This window comes from Phallusia mammillata, chromosome 4 (genome assembly GCF_965637545.1).
Source record: "Phallusia mammillata chromosome 4, kaPhaMamm4.hap1.1, whole genome shotgun sequence".
NCBI classification, from domain to species: domain Eukaryota; kingdom Metazoa; phylum Chordata; class Ascidiacea; order Phlebobranchia; family Ascidiidae; genus Phallusia; species Phallusia mammillata.
The window spans coordinates 2,919,881-2,937,704 of NC_137255.1; the positions used below are offsets into that span (position 1 = coordinate 2,919,881).

The 17,824-nt window shown below is 35.3% G+C and overlaps 1 protein-coding gene across 1 annotated transcript in view; it reads right to left on the reverse strand.

Moving 5' to 3' along the window:
* Nucleotides 1-16,122, reverse strand: part of LOC145224023 (uncharacterized) — a 30,893-nt gene extending 14,771 nt beyond the window's left edge. Inside the window, exons 1-11 of the mRNA XM_080090439.1 lie at nt 16,084-16,122; nt 15,774-16,009; nt 12,427-12,513; nt 11,384-11,508; nt 9,908-10,048; nt 8,854-8,929; nt 8,232-8,366; nt 5,802-5,986; nt 3,192-3,351; nt 1,798-1,920; nt 545-804 (exon numbers count right to left, since the gene is read on the reverse strand). Of these exons, the coding sequence (XP_079946565.1) occupies nt 545-804; nt 1,798-1,920; nt 3,192-3,351; nt 5,802-5,986; nt 8,232-8,366; nt 8,854-8,929; nt 9,908-10,048; nt 11,384-11,508; nt 12,427-12,513; nt 15,774-15,974 (1,493 nt within the window). The 5' untranslated portion in view covers nt 15,975-16,009; nt 16,084-16,122. The remainder of the gene's footprint in view (nt 1-544; nt 805-1,797; nt 1,921-3,191; nt 3,352-5,801; nt 5,987-8,231; nt 8,367-8,853; nt 8,930-9,907; nt 10,049-11,383; nt 11,509-12,426; nt 12,514-15,773; nt 16,010-16,083) is intronic.
* Between the last annotated feature and the right edge of the window lie 1,702 nt (nt 16,123-17,824).

Genomic DNA, 17,824 nt, shown 5'->3' on the forward strand with positions numbered 1-17,824 from the left:
TTTAAGGTTTGGTTTGGGTGACCGCTAAGTAGTTTTAAGAGACCGCAAGTGTTTCATTTAAATACCAAAAAATAGCCATATTTGCTTAAACGAATTATTTATTAGGCTACTGGCAAATTTTGGAAAACCGCTGGAGAAATTTGGGCACATACACATGCTCCGTAAATACGCTAAAGTCCATTGTGAGTGTTGGCATACACCATTCAATATTCAGTATACATTTAAGTTGCTGGGCATTACACAATCTCCCTGTGATACTCAACATAAGATGCACATGCTGTGGCCACACACAATTTAATACATGTCATAGATTTTTTTTAAACTCTCAGACTGTGTAGCAGTGTGCGTGCAAAACAAGAATTACATGCACAAAGATTTTTGAATATAGCCTTAAACAGGGCATTAACAGTGACGTGTAACATAGTATATCAGTTTAAAAAATCCTGCAACTTAGTGAAACAGTCCTAAGGGCTCATACAAGAAAAAAAAACAGTTGCAATTTATAAAACCTTGCGGGAAATCTAACTCAAACAAATTATCTCACCAAGGCTGAGGCGATGGTGACCCAATCGAGTCCAGCTCTTCGTCCAAGTCGGAAGGAACGACAAGACTAGGATGCTCGATGATCTTTGGAGGTCCGTCGTCACTGTCAGAAGTGTCGTCAAGATCGTCAGACGGGACACTAGGTGGTTTTATGTTGCTTAGATAATCCGAATGTAGATTTGTGAGAAGAAACGGCCCACAATCGTGGTCGTGTCGACTGTCCTCGTTGTTAGTTTGATCTGAAACTTTTGCATCATCACTCTGAAAAAGATTGAGAAAAGGTTACATATATTATTTGCTTTTACCAGATATTGTATATTTTTGCAAAGATAAAACTAGGAGAACAAAACTTAAACATTTTTATCAACTGTCAAAAATTAATGTACGAAATCTTTAACAAATGCTATTTATTGACTTGGAGTACACTTTTCAAACATGATATACATAAATACTACCATTTCAGTAAATTTGTGTTCTCTCTAAAATTGTCGCTACAAAACTATCAAAATTGAGTTTTAAAAGTCTTGAATTTTCATTTCATAAACAAGCTGTAGCTGCCAGGCATAATATATAAACGAGTATTGCTCTTACAGCAGTTATATTTTAAAGAATAAAATTTTGATGCCTTATGCAAGACGCCTTCTTCAGTATAATGGCATATTTTGAAAGACAAATTTCTTATAAAGCAACAAAATCTTCAAAACTTACACACAAAACAGTCATAACAAGCTTGTGCGGCTACAAACTGGCACCAACAGTGTGATAAAACATAGTTCAGTGATGTAAAAGTGGTCAATAATTTATCGCCATTGGTTTTCATTTTATGTAAACTGGCCCAAAAGCCAGGTAATTGTTAAATCAATCCCAAGATTGCATGGGACCACAGCACCAGTTGTTAAAAGGTACATGGGACCACAGCACCAGTTGTTAAAGGTGCATGGGACCACAGCACCAGTTGTTAAAGGTACATGGGACCACAGCACCAGTTGTTAAATGGTGCATGGGACCACAGCACCAGTTGTTAAAGGTGCATGGGACCACAACACCAGTTGTTAAAGGTGCATGGGACCACATGACCAGTTATTAAAGGTGCATGGGAGGAAATATGGTTTGTAACTTTTTTAAACATGTCCATTGCCCTCAAAAAAGTGTACAATAACAGTTTTCTACCCTTCATGTTGGCACACCAATGCGTTTGAATGGCCAGTGCTACTACAGCAAACAGAAATGAATAGCAAGTAAGATTGGACCCACCTTATGCTGATGTTGCACATGTGGACAGCTTGGAGGTGAACTGGTTGCTTTGGAATGGGAACATTGGCGTAATGTTAATGACAGTTTGTGTTCACTTTGGTTTTCACATTGCTTTGGCAAAGTCTGAAAAAATGCAAGAATATGTATGCAATACTTGTACTTTAAACTTTAAAACTAGAATCTCCCCCCTTGTTGCTTGGTAGATGAAGACGATAATGAACCTTATGTCTATTGATTTAAGTTCATAAAAAACTTTAAGTCATACATCCTTAACATTTTGAGACATGTATTTTTGGCTACAAAGGCATCACTTAAAACTAGAATCACACATCTTGGTGGATGAAGACTTTAATGACCCTTATGTCTATTGATTTAGAATACATGCTCAAGATTTAGGTATAAAATTTATTATATTATAAACCCTTGAGCAATACATACAAGAAAAAGTTTGATATAGACACAAAAACTTCAATATACAGCAAATGATTAGTCTGATTGAAGCATGAAAATCATTTTTGTAGATCTTTTTTTACTGGAACGTTTTACTTATACTTTTTACTTAAGGTTTTTAATAATTTATTGAAAGCCTTAAGCAGCATTTGCACAAGCTTAGGGCAAAGGTTGCCAGACATAGAAAAACTGGAATTAAATGTATGCTGTATGTACAGGTTACAATTTTTTATGGCCATGTCTTTTGACATTGTTGATCAATGGTCACATGTTAAACTAATTACATACTAAGTAAAAAAACACAATGTAACTTGCAACAACCATTGTGGAATCAAGAATTTAATTCAAAATCATCGTAGAAAAGTCGCAAAAATGCAACTTTTGCTTTAATCACCCTAATACCCAAATGATTCTTTACCTTGGGTCCTTTAGAGCCAGCAACCTGTTTTAAACACTGCATGCCAGTTTACTTGTGATGTCAAAACAATAATGGCTCAGCGTGCCAACATTTTTCTGTGCAATAGGGGTTTGTACTAGCTGATTTGAATTGTGTATAGAAAGAAGACATATTTGTATGTGTAGTCTGTGTTTTTGGTACTATTAAGTTATAATGAACTGAAAACAAGTGATGTGATAGTTTGAACTATGTCAAACTCCACTAAATAGAAAACTAAAAATTTCTAGGCATGCCATGAAAACCCACTGCCAGTGGTTGACGACTACTGCTTTAGGCTTCTAGGGGGGACGGGACCTGTTAGTAGGAGGTTAGAAAATGCAGAATTCTAAGGGTCATAACATATTAGTAACTTTGCAAAAAACGACCACAGGGGGTGCGAGAACTGGTTGATAACTCCAAAGGGGGTGCGCAAAAAGAAAAATGGTTTAAAATCACCACCCAAACCAAATTTTAACTTCATTTGAGACAATTTTTTTAGACAACAGACCTGTTGTTTTTGGTTTTCCCACTGACTTGCGAACTCTTCAAGTTGATCCTTTGCATTTTGTTTAGCATCGATCCTCTCATCGTTAAATTCATCCATCATTTGCTGGATGTCTCGCCATGCAACTGATACTTGCGTCATTTCGGTGTCAAACTTGAGATATCTGCAAAGAATGGCAACAATTAAACCAGGGGTCTCCAACTCAACGGTTGTCCCGGGCCAATTTTTAAATTTTTTAGAGGCCGCGGGCCACATGCAGTCTTACATGTCAAAATTTTCTAGTTCATGGTCCCTTATTGGCTAACAGCGTTATTTTCGTTGACCTCCAAGAGCTCATGACTTTACAATCTTACTTCCGTGTTCATTAATGCTTTTTTATTTCATAAAAATTAACATAGAAAGCAATTGTTTGCGCACAATTCCCTATCTTAGTTTTGTCTGTGATGTCACAACCCTCTCTTAGAACATTGATATGTGTAACCACTTGATAATATTTTGGTAAAATAAATCCTAAAGCTGTATTGATGAAAGTTTAAATTACTTTTAGCAGCTTAAGCTATTTCATTGGTTTTAGCATTGAATTCATCGTGGACCGTGGAAAATTACGAAACGTCTGTTATGTAAATGAAATGGTTTGGAAACCACTGGAGACTTTGCACTGGCCTATAGGCATCTGAAAAAGTCAATGCGGCCAACATAAGTACCAACAAAATGTTGGTTGGTCTTCATGAACCTAAAAGTTCCTTTTCCCTGAGCTGAACAAAAATAGTGGACACAAAAAACTTGACGGATTTTAACTTCACCCTTTGATGATCAGAATAAGGTTGCATTATTACATCACATTAATAATAATGTATCACGAAGGTTGAATTTGGTATTTTTGACTTAGTGATATATGATTTTGAATTGTTAAATACTTGAAGGGTGAATAAAACAAACACATCCTTTAAATTTTACAAGATTTTAATTTATTTTTTCATTTGCTTATAACGCCGCGGGCCACGGAAAATTGCCTTGCGGGCCACATGTGGCCCGCGGGCCGCATGTTGGAGACCCCTGAATTAAACAGTTAACCTTGCATGTGTAGAACATATCCCCAACAAAACTTGCCTCTTTTTTGTTGTTCAAAACAACAAACAAACACATATAATAGGAACATACATGACTACCAAATTTACTCAATTGTAAGTCACATGTTAAGGTGTCAAAAAATATGAAAGCCGTCCTCTGTTGTAAGCTGCATAAAGTTAGGGGGAAAAAACTTTCCCTAGCTTACAATTGAATAAATCTGGTACAAGAACATATGTGTGTCGGTACTACAAAGGTTGTTGACACCAACAGAATCTACAGAGCTGGTAACAGGTTTTGCATTTTTGCAACAAATCAAAGCTAAGACTTCACGCCATAAAAATATTAGCGCCAAATTTAGTGTTTGTGGTGCTTCCATATAATGCAGAGGAACCACTGGCGGCACAAATGCTTAACAATTAGGGGTAGAGATTAAGAAGTTGAGAGAACTGATAAACACAGGGTGGTCCAAGATCAAAAGAATGAAGAGCCACATTAGGGTTTAGTAAATTCTTAGTGGGACATAAAGGAAAAAGTTACAACTGTTGTAAAGTTTTAGGTGTAAATATTTGCAACAACAAAAAAAAAACTGATCTACAGTGATAAAACTGGACAAAAAAGTATTTTGCAAAAGTGTTTTAACTGTAATAAATAGTGCTGTGTTGAAAATAATACGCATTTCATTATGCCAAAAATATAGCATATCATGAAAAAGGGACCCTTGAATGACAATGCCCTTAAACCACAATGACAAATAGTTTTAAACCTATTTTTGTTGACTATCGTGGTAATGGTCCCTAGCATTGCCGCTACAAGTATCATATCACAGAAACGATTGATTTCCAATGATACCACGACAACCAACAAAATGTCTGTGCCTATCTTTATAAAATATATCCACTCAAAATTGTTTCTACTTGACAACATAAGCTCCCTGGACTTTTTGGGCGTCAGTAGATATTATATTATGTGAAAATTATTTCCATTTTATTCATAAAAAGAAACAAGAGCTCACATGGTGGCATTTGGTAACGTAAGGCTAGGGTAGTGCCAAAACTACAAATGTTTTGTTTGGTCGAGCATGCTCAGAGCATTGTGACGTCACAAAAATTCCCCATTCTACACTAGTTTTAGCTCTACAAGGTCCTTTATGTCACCAGCGGTGTATTAAGTTGTACATGCCCATTAAGTACGCATTTTTTCACCATCTAATACATTTGAAAATTCATTCGTTTTTGTTCATAAACACCCTTTCAAACACTAGTTACGTATGTTATCAGGGCATGAATGTGCAAATTTAATGCTCGGGTCAGTTTGTGTAACTATTTGGCCGAGCACCGAGCATCAAAAACAGCAATGCTCGGTACCGAGTACTCGGGTTCTGGCTCAGCTCGGCCCATCCCTAGTAAAGACCCATATTGTAGCTAACAACAGGGAAAAGGCTTAGCACCCTGATTCAAAAAACCAACCCACACAAATCTTAAGATAGTATATTCAACAAACTAGCACCAATCAATTATTTCGCATTACATAGACTGAACTTACTTGATTAAAGTGTTTGTGAACAAGTTATTGGGGCCTTCGTGTTGATTACTCCCATGTCGCAGTTGAGTTAGAATCTCGTTCAGTGCCCGTTGTATTACAGCTTCATTGTACACCATGCTCTGGAAGAGATACATGCTATGCTGTTCGAGGGTTACTCCACCAAAACGCGACAAATGGTCTTCCTCCTGCAAAAAACAACAACAACTTTAAATTGTAATTTTTTAAAACAGTTACAAGTTTTAATGTCATAGTCCGTCAGGTTCATTGAAGGTTTTACACTGAATCAAGGGGGTTTCCCAAGCATTCTTGTAACAGGGTTCCCGCACAATTTTCGTTCACAAATTCCATGACTTTTCCAAAACTTTTCAAGGAAAAAAAAAAAATTTCCATTACCTGATTCGAAAAAAATCGGGCTATTCCCATCGTAAAACTAGTAAAGAGGCTTTGGTAGATGCAGCCAATTTACCATACTTGCAACGAATATTCATACGTTACGTGATTTGAAATTCTCTATTTGGTATTTATAGGGCAAAACAGTCAAATTCCACACTTTTTCAGGGAATTTTGCAAAAGTTGGCCTTTTTCTAAACTTTTCCAGGCCTTAAAAATGCACATTTAAATTCCATAACTTTTCCAGGTTTTCCATACCCGCGGGAACCCTGTTATAAGACAAGGCAGTGCATGCCAGAGTATAGGGCCTTCAATGGGCCTGGTGTACTATGATTTATAAATAAGTATGCCTTGATCGCTGGTTTGCATGAACGCTTCAGGGCTGTACCAGTACATGCATATATCCAACTTAGCTAAGTTTTATTGTCTATTACTAAAATGATTGTTGTAATTTAATAAATAGAAATGCACATTACAATAAAAAATGAGTAAATGCAGTTAAATGTGACAAAATACTTGAAAACACTTTGTAAAGCACCAATGGAAAAAATATGAAACTTCTGGTTCATGTACTTTACTAAAAATAGCTGTATATTTTATTTTATGTTTTGGAGGCCTGTGGGTAAACCGCTGGGTCAATCAAGGTCAAACTTTAGGAGAATCAACTTTGGATACATAACAAACATATGTGTAAATTTGAATTAGTTTAAAGCATTCTTTCTCGACCAATTGGGTGAAACAATCTAGGATTAGACAGAAAAAATACATATCAAACAATATAAGCTTCCCTTAGAAAAGTGTAACCATATGTTAATTTATAGCTGACATGGTGTATTGAAATCTAGTTGCACACATTGTTCGAATAGTTTATAGTTGCTGATCTAACTCTTGACCACACGGCACTCTAGGGAATTTAATGTTTTCCATCAGGCAAGTTATAACAATCAAGTCTTTTTAAAGCAACAGCCCAGAGAGTCAACATAATGCAATAATTCCCAGGAAATAGACAATTATAAATTACCTGAAGAGTTTAAGGAAGAAAAACACAATAGTAGGAATCGGCCAATGCCATTTTTAAGTCAGTTGGCCTATCAGTCTTTAAAGATAGCCGCACAACTTATTCTATTGCCTTACTATATTTCTGTTTCTTGGTCATTCAAAGACTTATTTCACTGCATTTTAAGAAAGCACCATAAATATGTACTTCAAATTTCTACAGTCAGTTATTTTTGTAATATGTTGTGCGTAAGAAAAGTTATTATCTTGCAAGTTGTAATTTGACCCTTAAAGACATTTTAAAAGTTACACCACTTGGAGACTGTAGGGGCTTTTTTGCCCATATATACCCCTTTTCTTGACCTTCAATTTGACTTTTTGACTTGTTCATTTGGGGCAAATATACGTATCTACTTACTAGACCTCACCTGCTCATACATGCGTTTCAAGTATCTTACACATTCTGTTTCTGCACCAGCAATTTTTACACAGCTATTACCCAATTTTAGGTCATAACCACAATCAAATGGCAGTCTGTCAACAACCTATACATTTACATCCCTCGAATGTCAAAACAAGCAGTTCAATTGGTAGAGCTACTAACACAAGAACTCATAACAGAAAATATATAAGCTATTGCTGCCAGGCATAATATCAAGTTTATAGAGCTCTTCTGGCAAATGTATTTTTATTCCGACGCTTCGACATCCTATGAAGGTGAACGCGACCTGTATAGGACATCGAAACGTCGGAATAAAAATACATTTGCCAGAAGAGCTCTATAAACTTCATAACAGACAGGCATTTAAATTAACAGTGAAACTAGGATACGGTTAGGCACTAAATTTAACATTATGAACTAAGTTATTAGGATTATCTTATAGTTATTATTATATTGAAATCTCACCCCAACCCTAATAGCTCTAACTGTCATCATTTTAACACAATTTGCATTTGAAATATTTCTGAATGTCTTTGTGCCAACGGCATTTAGCAACGGTTGTTGTGTAAGTAGATTTTTCAGTTCGATGAGGCTTAACTTACCAGTTGTCTTAGGAGAGGTGAAATCGTCCTGGCACATCCGAGAAGCCGTGCATACTCTTCGAACATCAAGTTAACGTACTTGCAAGCGAGTTGAGGAGTATTAAAACCATTTGTGAGTTGTTTTAACAGTCTAGTCTGCATTACAAACATATATATAACGGTTGCGGGGTGGAAAAGGAAAACAATACTCACTTTCTGTTGCTGTTTGGAAACAGAAACATATTAACATACAGCCTACATTAAATGACAGTTCTATTTTAAGTGCAGAAGACAAATTCTAAAACATGCATTTTAACCATTTGCCACCCAAAGCAATTTTTAACACATTTGTGCAGAAAGCATAAAAACAGTTTTTTTTCAGTTTTTTTGTAGTTGATAATAATGATTTTACTTTACAACAAACTTATGAACACCAAAATGACAGTTTTTAATGTTATAAGTTGTGAGGGGTACCTAACAATTCATAAAAACCAGCTTGAATTACAAAAATGAATTTAAATATGAAACTGTCTTTTTCTCTTAAAAACTAAACCTATACTAATATCACACAGGTTTAAGACATTAACTTTACATGAAAACCAATTAATTCAGTTGTGGCAAAGTGTATTTTGGCAATATTTACCTTAATGTCATTCACATAATCCCTCGATTGACTTTCAACTCTTTGAAATAGTAAGTGGGGGTCGTGCGACACAAGGCTGCAAGATAAATTATTTAGATCACATTTTGCAGTTGTAAAAAGCACACCGGGTCGAAACTATTTCGAGAAGAGCTGTTCAAGGCAATCAATGCAACCACTGCACGTTATGGGTAATGCTAACAAATTCTAAGGCAGTTTTTTATTGCATAACTCAATCTAAACCGAATTCGCTTACATATAAAATCAGCAAAATGAATTTAAACTTTCAATGTATTTTTATTTTACAGTTGGCATAAACTATGTCACATTACATAACTTAATCTGTCTTGTTTGGGCATGCTCTACTATCCAACGTATATGGTAGTTGGTTACTAATTAACCAAGCTCCAAAGTTTGCCAGTTAAACTCAAGAGATAGGATGTAGGCAGTGATTCCGTTTGAAATCTAACAGCATTGCACATGGCTACCTATTAGGCTTGGACCTTAAATTCAACTGTTTCATACAGTTTTGAATTTAATTTTAATGCTTGGTGGTGTCTTGCTTATATTTGAAATGAGCCATGCGTTAATGGAAATGTAAGGGCATCAAACAGTTTAAGAATAGTCTAGCGTAGCAATGATCTGTTAATGCCTTGAAAAATTACATTACACTTTCAAAAACCATCAGCGAATGATTTGAAAAAAGTGACATTTCTATCATTGTGTGCAAGTCTTATTACAGTTAACCTTGGTTAATCCAGGTTTTCTCCTAATTTCGATAAAACTTAAGGTACAAATGATTTGTAATGTGGTAAGACTTTAAATAATTGACATCGGTTAATCTGGATCTTTGCCTTATCCGGAATTTTTTTGTCCAAACGGGTCCGGATTAACCAAGGTTTAATGTAAATAAATCACCCATATTTACACAAAAGCAATCCTAGTTTTTATCCAAAGGCACAACCAGCAAAAACACATTTAAAAACATAACAAATATGCAATCCTTTTCATTGATAGGCCTTACTAATGAGTATATATGTACAAATCAATGACTTACAGGTTAACGTATGACTTAAATTCATCCGATTCGAGCGCAGAAAGTACGAAAGGGTCATGGTAGGCACACCGGACGAGATGTCGTATTTGCGTCCATGCATGACGCATTTGAGTTTCTGCTTGCGTCTCAGCTTCCAGATTCCTGCACAAAAATTTTGCAAGTTACATAAAAAAACATTAATTCAATATGTACAGCATACAGCTTTACTATCTATGTGTGAAAATGGGTCTTTATTTTTCATGGCAACTTATATCACCAGTGTTTCTGAAAGCAGAAACACATGGGTAGAGTATGCATAGGCGACGATTTATTAATTATTTGCAAAGTTTTCGGAGTGACCTTTCCAGGTTTAAGAAACATACAATTCTGTCATCTGTTCCGCAATAAACATGTTGACGAACTGAGATGTGCAAAAACTGTTAAATTTAGCTGTTCTGTACTGCAAATGGCCCAAAATCTGATCTCGTTTTTAAACTGACTTATGTTGCGCATGCATTTTAATGCCTGTCATTTGTGAAAGAGATATATTTTGGTTTCACTTACTGAAATGACGGGTGCCATCGGGTACCAATAACGACCCCAGTCACCTTTAAACCAACGCCTATGAAAGTACATATAACATAACCAAAAGTTACCAAATGCTGCTAAACCCCTAAACCAGGGGTTCCCAAACTTTTTTGATCTGTGGCCCAAATGTCTATTTAATAGTGATTCGTGGCCCACCACGTGCTGTAAGTTTGGGCACAAAAAAAAAAAAAAAAACTCAAAAACAGGCGAAATTTTCTAGCAATTTATTTTTAATACATGCTCCTGAAATTTGGCTACAAGATTCGGAATTCTTTGCAATTATTATGTTTTTCAAAACAAAACGCATAATATCTACAGAAAACAAAACAGTAGAATCTGTTCAAATGGCTCTGTGGTCCATTGAAAATGTCTTGGTGACCTAGTACTGGGCCATGGCCCACAGTTTGGGAACCACTGCCCTAAATAATACTATATAAAATAACATTCTTTTTTTCTTTTATATTTTTGGCCCTAAACATACACCTAACTTAGTTATTTAATTTATTACATTTATATGGATGAAAACATCTCCTAAAACCAGCAAAAATGAGTCAATTCAAGCAAAAATTTTAGTTTCAAATACAACGTACCAATCAACAACTGCGGGGTGGTCATTGCATTTCAGCAACAATGGCCTTCATTAAACTGAACATTTTAGGGGCCTGTGGGGTTAAACGCTGGGTGGACGGAGATAAAAATTCGCAAATAACAATGTTTGTGTAACAAACCCAAAATAGACAAAAAAAAACATACAAAAGCATGAGAAAGGAAGCTATAATAATATTTCCAATAAAGGCTCAGATTGCTAAAAGGTCATTGCAAAAGCAATAGTGGTAATATTCAGCAATGCAGAGCTAGCATAGGTGCTGCAATGCAGGAAGTGCAAGGTATGTATGAGAGAATGCTTACCGTCGTTCAACACACAACTTGCAAACACATGCTTTTGAACCCAGATATGTAGAGGTACTAGCGGTGATGCTTGAATTGCTTTTCACCATGGCTGCTGCAGCCAATTCCAGTTCGGTTGGCGATGCCTACACAATGATTAATATATTGTTAGGTAATGACTATTGTCTGATTGAATATGATTTAGTTAGACATGTCATGTGAGTTATCCTTCAAAAGAGTGTTACATGCAGTGGTGGAATTCACCCGGTGCGCACCGGTTCTACAGAACCGTCTCATGAAATTTTATGAGATCAGCGAACCGGTTAGCATTCTGGTTACTGTCAATGGACTTTTTGTAACAGAACAGGCTGAAAAATATGACTTTTGTGATAGAACCGGCTGACAAAAAAATTGAATCCCACCACTGCTTAATGGCCACAAAATGCACAAAAATATCAAGTGGTATCTCATGTTCTTCAAAGTTAAAAGATATGTGAAAAAACAAATTTGCTAGTATATATACTATTGATAACTATACTGGATTACTTCTCTACAGTTTGGGGACTGATTTAGTTATTTTGTCCGGTCAAAATTTTTTGAAACAAAGTTTTACTTGCTCCGTTAAATGATTTTATGCAAAGTTAACTATTATATACTGAGGAATGCCAAACAATATGAATAAAAATAGAAGAGATATATATAATACGTAAATTGAAAGAATGTATTTTGGAGCACATGATCTTGCTTTGTTGTAAATCATACAATTATCCATGAAAGTTTTGAACAAGCATAAATTTATGTGATTCCCAAAATGCAGTGAATTTTCACTGATACAAAATTTGTTTGGGCTTAAAAAAATATACATAACTTTTTACAAAGAGTTTAGGCAACTTTACAGCACAGATAGGTACTGGCACATAATTAAGCTGATTGGATTTGCGCCAACAAAAGGCAGTGTAAAGTCACAAAGAATAGTTTCTCCTTTATGATGTGCCTGTTGGGAAACTACAGCTAAACAAAGCAGCGGTGACAACAATGAAAAAAGTGTAGGGGGCATCTCTTACATTCTCCTTTACTGGGCTGTTGTTTGAGTAGCCTTTGTGACAATGCAGACACCGACTATCGCCGACCTGGAAGGGGAGAGACGTACTCTGAAAAATGGTTAAAGTATGGATTAGATACTCTAAGTTCCAATTCAGTAAATGCTTTTTTTTTATTAAAGTAAAAAAGTAGATATCAAACCAAAATACAGCCACATACAATTGCAAAAACTATTCTTGCGCAATGAGGCAAATACTGGCCCAAATTGACAGAAAAGCAATGAAGGGATATCACTGATGATGGCATGAGCATTTGCTGAAACATTTAAATCATAAAGCATGTCGCTTTTACAGCAATTTGGGCCATTATATTCCGTTTTGAACTTATAAAACAATCTTAGTGTATTATTCCTTTCTGTTGTTTTAATGACATTTTTTCATATACACTGCTTTTTACACCCCCCAAAAATGACTAAATTGTTCAAAACATGTTTTTTGCTGCTTTTTCAATTTCAACATGGACTCCTAAAAAGGAAAGGTTATCATAGTTTACGTGGTTCAGTTTATACATTATGTTCTGAGTGGATTCATACAAGGCCCTACCATCCTTTATGTCACAGCTGTGAGTCATGAGTTAAAAACAGACCAGACAGGCCTTTACTGCAATGCAGACATGTAATTCATGCCAAAGATATGGCAACTTTAGGCTAATTGACACAATATCAATAAAGTACTATGCAGAAAAATTAAGGGCACTATTCATTAGGAAACGTTCACTGCATAGGGGGTCAAAAAAACAGTTTAGTTAACCTTTTAGTTTTTTCACATGGTTAGAACTATTTTAAACTGAAGTGTTTGTCACTGTGTTATTTGAGTGTGTTTTATCCCCTGTGTTGCTTTATAACAATTTTGTGTTGTAATTTATGCCATTACCCTGATAAAGGGAACTCTTATGACGTCAAAATGTCGGCTTATTATAATAAAATAAACTGCTGGAAGAGCTCATGTGAATGTAATAAGAAAACTTGAAAATAATTTTAACCTAGCCAAAGCACTGTCCTACAGACTGGCTATTTATATGCAACCGTACATGAGGTCCAAAATAAATAGACCAGGCTCATCTCCAGTGTACAATTCGGATAATACATAGTTAAAGACAAGACAAAAAAACAGCAGTCAACACTCTGTTTGTAAGGAACAAAGGTCCTTAAAAAGCCATGTGCTGACATTTGCAGCAAATTTCTCCTACATGCAAATTTACATTTTAACCAGGAAGTAGCTGAAAGAACATGATTATTGAGAAAAAATGTTGCACTCAATAAAAAAGGTAAGGCAAAAATTGCCCCAATATTCAGAAATGGTGCAATATATATTTAGTATCAACACCAAATGAGCTTTAAAAGTTATATTCTGACAGTTATATTGCTTTAACTGTTGGGGGTGCAATGGTGTGTATAGATAGGTTTGTTGCAACAAAAATATTGTAAAAATAAAAAAATATGCCAGGGGCATGCAATTGTTTATCACAATTTACACTTATAATGATGCTGAGAGTCAGTCAATAACTTGACAAAAATTGATTTAATGCCATGGTTCCCAACCGGAGGTTTGCACCCATAAAGGGTTTGTGGGTTGGTGCCAGGGGTCCGTGTTGGCACAATTTTAAACCAGGGTTCCTACAAAGAGAGCTTTGCATAAACTTTACATTGAAAAACGAATGCTAAAAATGTCAAATGATGCAGTGCAAATAACAACTTTCTACAATTTAACAGTGAAAAGTATGAAACTACTTGACAAAGTCAGCATGGGCCACATAAATAGTAGTAATGGGAAAAGATTTGGCCCGCTGGTCATGTGTTTCATGCCCCTGTTTTAACCAAGCTTGTTCAAACCATTATCTGCTTTAAACAAAGAAAAGCCCAAATATGCTGATAAAAGACTTTCCTGGCATATTGAAGTTTCTACTCCTTAAGTTAGAAAAATACATGGGTTTTAAAATATAACAAGATACAAAAGACAGTAGGTTTAACAAAAAATAGCAAGTCAGTACAATTTATATTACTGCAGAATTATCTACCATCAAGTTTTATGTGTAGGATTTAGAGTCTTGCCTAAAGCTGTATTGAACATGGCCTGAAATGAATAAGGAACTATGTATATATATATATTTCCTTGTTCCACTGTTTTGTTATAACTTAATGTTTAACAAAAGAAAAATATTAAAGCAAGTGTTATAAGTATATAAAGTGTGTGTAGATTAGAAAATATTATTGCCTAAATGGAAAGTGTTAAAACTAGTGTCTATGAAAAGATTATTTGTAATCGTGACTGTTTATTTAGACCAAAAACAGTACATCAGATTGAACATGTTCAGAAATTTAAACCACATCCACCCATCTATCTACCTTTAAATAGATTGCATTTACAGTAACAATTAGCTGGCCACTAAAATGCATCAAGTTACTCTAAGCTAGATAAGAATTATTTTTTTATGAAATACATGGCACTAATACTTAACTGTAATATATCACTAAGGATGGCACGAGCAATCATCATAGTATGAAACAATACAACATGTCGATTTTTAGACTGCAAATGCCAGAAATTACTTTTTTATTAGAATGCAAAGACTTCTTTATTAGCTGCAGTGATGGGATTCACATTTTTTGTCGGCCGGTTCTATCACAAAAGCCATATTTTTCAGCCGATTATGTTACAAAAAGTCCATTGACAGTAACCAGTAATGCTAACCGGTTCACTGGTGCCATAAAATTTCTTGAGACAGTTCTATAGAACCAGTGCGAACCGGCTGAATCCCACCACTGCTGCCAAGCATTGTCTATTGGTTTCTTATTTCAGATTCCTAATAACTGCTTAGTATTTTTTGCATATGTCCCATACTTAATTCAGTATCTGTTTGTGCAATTTTTAATCTGTTTGTGTTATTGTTTGCTTGTTTCCTTGACAGAAGATAACTATGTGGGAAGTACATAAACCTGTCAAAATGAGGCATAAATGGCTGATTTTGGTTAACAAGCAATGCAATAAAAACTGCACAGTAGATTTAGGTGTTTTCATCAATATACCAACAATATTTCTTCACTTCAAAAGGCATTTTTTTATCATTCTAACAGCAACATTTTAGTTTTTGTGAAGAACAGTTGCAAGCAGTAGTGGAATTCAGCCGGTTCGCATCGATTCTATAGAACTGTCTCACAAAATTTTATGAGATCTGCGAACCGGTTAGCATTACTGGTTACAGTCAATGGACTTTTTGTAACAGAGCCGGCTGAAAAATATGACTTTTGTGATAGAACCAACTGACAAAAAAATTGAAACCCACCACAGGTTGCAGGACCAAAAAAACTTACATCAGCGGGTTCTTTTTGCGCACAGACATGGCCATTCGTCAAAACAGCCTGATTTTTGTCTTCGGATACTTGGTCTTCCGGCTTTAACTTCATAATATCCAAGGAACTACTGACCAAATTTGTGCTACTTTCACGGTCACCGCCCGCCTGGCCTTGTTTCGTTTTGCGCCGTTTGCTTCGCTTGCTGTTGGCAATACTCATGTCATTTTACACGGGCATCTATTTTAAGACTTAGTCTGCAAAAAAACGCTCAGTTTTTGCTCATATTTTGACTTTAAATGCTAGTTAAACAACAATCAATTAACCTCACCCATTTGCAGGCACAAACGGTTCTTGAACCAACGTCATTAAAAAAAATAAAAGTGCTCACCAACCGATGTGAAATTGTGCTCTAAATGTTTTATTTTCAAGGTTGTTTTTATTTACAACGTAAAAATATGCTTCAAATTAAAAATTGCTTGTTTAGTAAAATCGGTGAAAAAAAGTAGATACAATTTAAGTTTATAATACAATGTGTAAGTTTTAATTCATTAATGTTTAAAAGTTAAAATTTTTACCAGCGGTTGGTAAATATTAGGCAAACAGAGAGATATGTTACAAACAGTAATTTGAAAATGGTTGGTAAGCTTAGTTTAAGAAAGTGAATTTGCTTAACCCAAGCAATAGTGGCTCGGAAAATAGGTGGAAAGAACAGATTATGCTGCTTTTACTTTATGATCTTTATGTCCTTGACAAACTGACTTAAGCGACCTCTGACCTCTGACCTCTGGCCTAAGGCAAAAGAGCTTGAACGAAGCTTTTGGTGGCTAAAAAGGCGTAAATAGTACCGATTTGGGCGTTTATCTCCATATAAAAGTGGATATAGCCCTTCAATGACACTGAACTATTCAAATATTTGGGGTAATAATAAACCTTACTTTCAAACTTTTGAACCACAAAAATGCAATTTTAAAATGACATGGTCCGCTAAATCGTAAAACGAACAGCAAATTGCTACTTTATAATGCTTAATTTGCGTGGTAAGCTTGGGTTTTCTTTCAAAATTGTGTCGTTTTTATAATTTGTTTTGGAACATTTGCATATGAAGCATAAAACCATGAAGCAATTTTATCGTCTTTTTTATTGCAAAACCAACAAACAAATACGAACAGCGACAAGAATTACAGAACAAGCATTTCGTTGTCCAAGCATAAGTGTTACTCAATTTTCAAGACTGGTAATACCACAGCGTTGGCAACAGCGGTTGAAAGTTGACAACGTCACACCCAATGAGCGGAACAGACACGTTTGAACCTTGCAGAATGACGTCATGCTTTCTAACAACACGACCTTTGTGTAAGACAGATTGTTTTCTTCTCAAGAGTTGAAAAGGCATTTCGTAAAACAGAAGATTAGCATCTGTCAAATTGATCTTCAGGTGGAAAGGGTTGTTTCCATTTTTTAACCTTTTTGATCATTTTTTTGTGATAAATTGTTTCAATCTGTTCTAATGCCTGCATTTTTGAAACATGTGCGTATAAAACGGGCCGTCAAATTGGTCACAAATTAATTTCTTTTGCTGCGAATTTTAACTTTTTTGTTTTATGTAAGGCATCGTTTTACGGACAGATAAAAACTAATAATGTGAACATAACGCGAAAGAGTCGTCCACTGCTTGTTTCAAATAGTATTATTTTTTACTTTATATTTGTTGGTGATTGAAAATAATATGTTCAGGTGATTCAGTGTTTTAACAAAAGTGATTAGGCCTACCCAGTAAAAATCAGTAGCTATGAAAAGTTCGAGCATTATAAACGGCAAAAACTATTGAAGAAATTAAAATCATTTTTATGAGTTTGGTCTTAAAGAAGCTCTAACGAAAAAAATCACATATTGTGAGTTTAGTGCATAAATTCAAACCTACTATACCAGTTGCCTAATGTGCGAAAATGTACCAACATAATGACCCAAAAATTGTTTTGAAACCTACTGTTAGTGGTTAGCAAATAGCAAAGCGAGGTCCCGGTCTGCGAAAATCGTCATGGCTGATTGAAAAACTTTTTCGCTGCGCC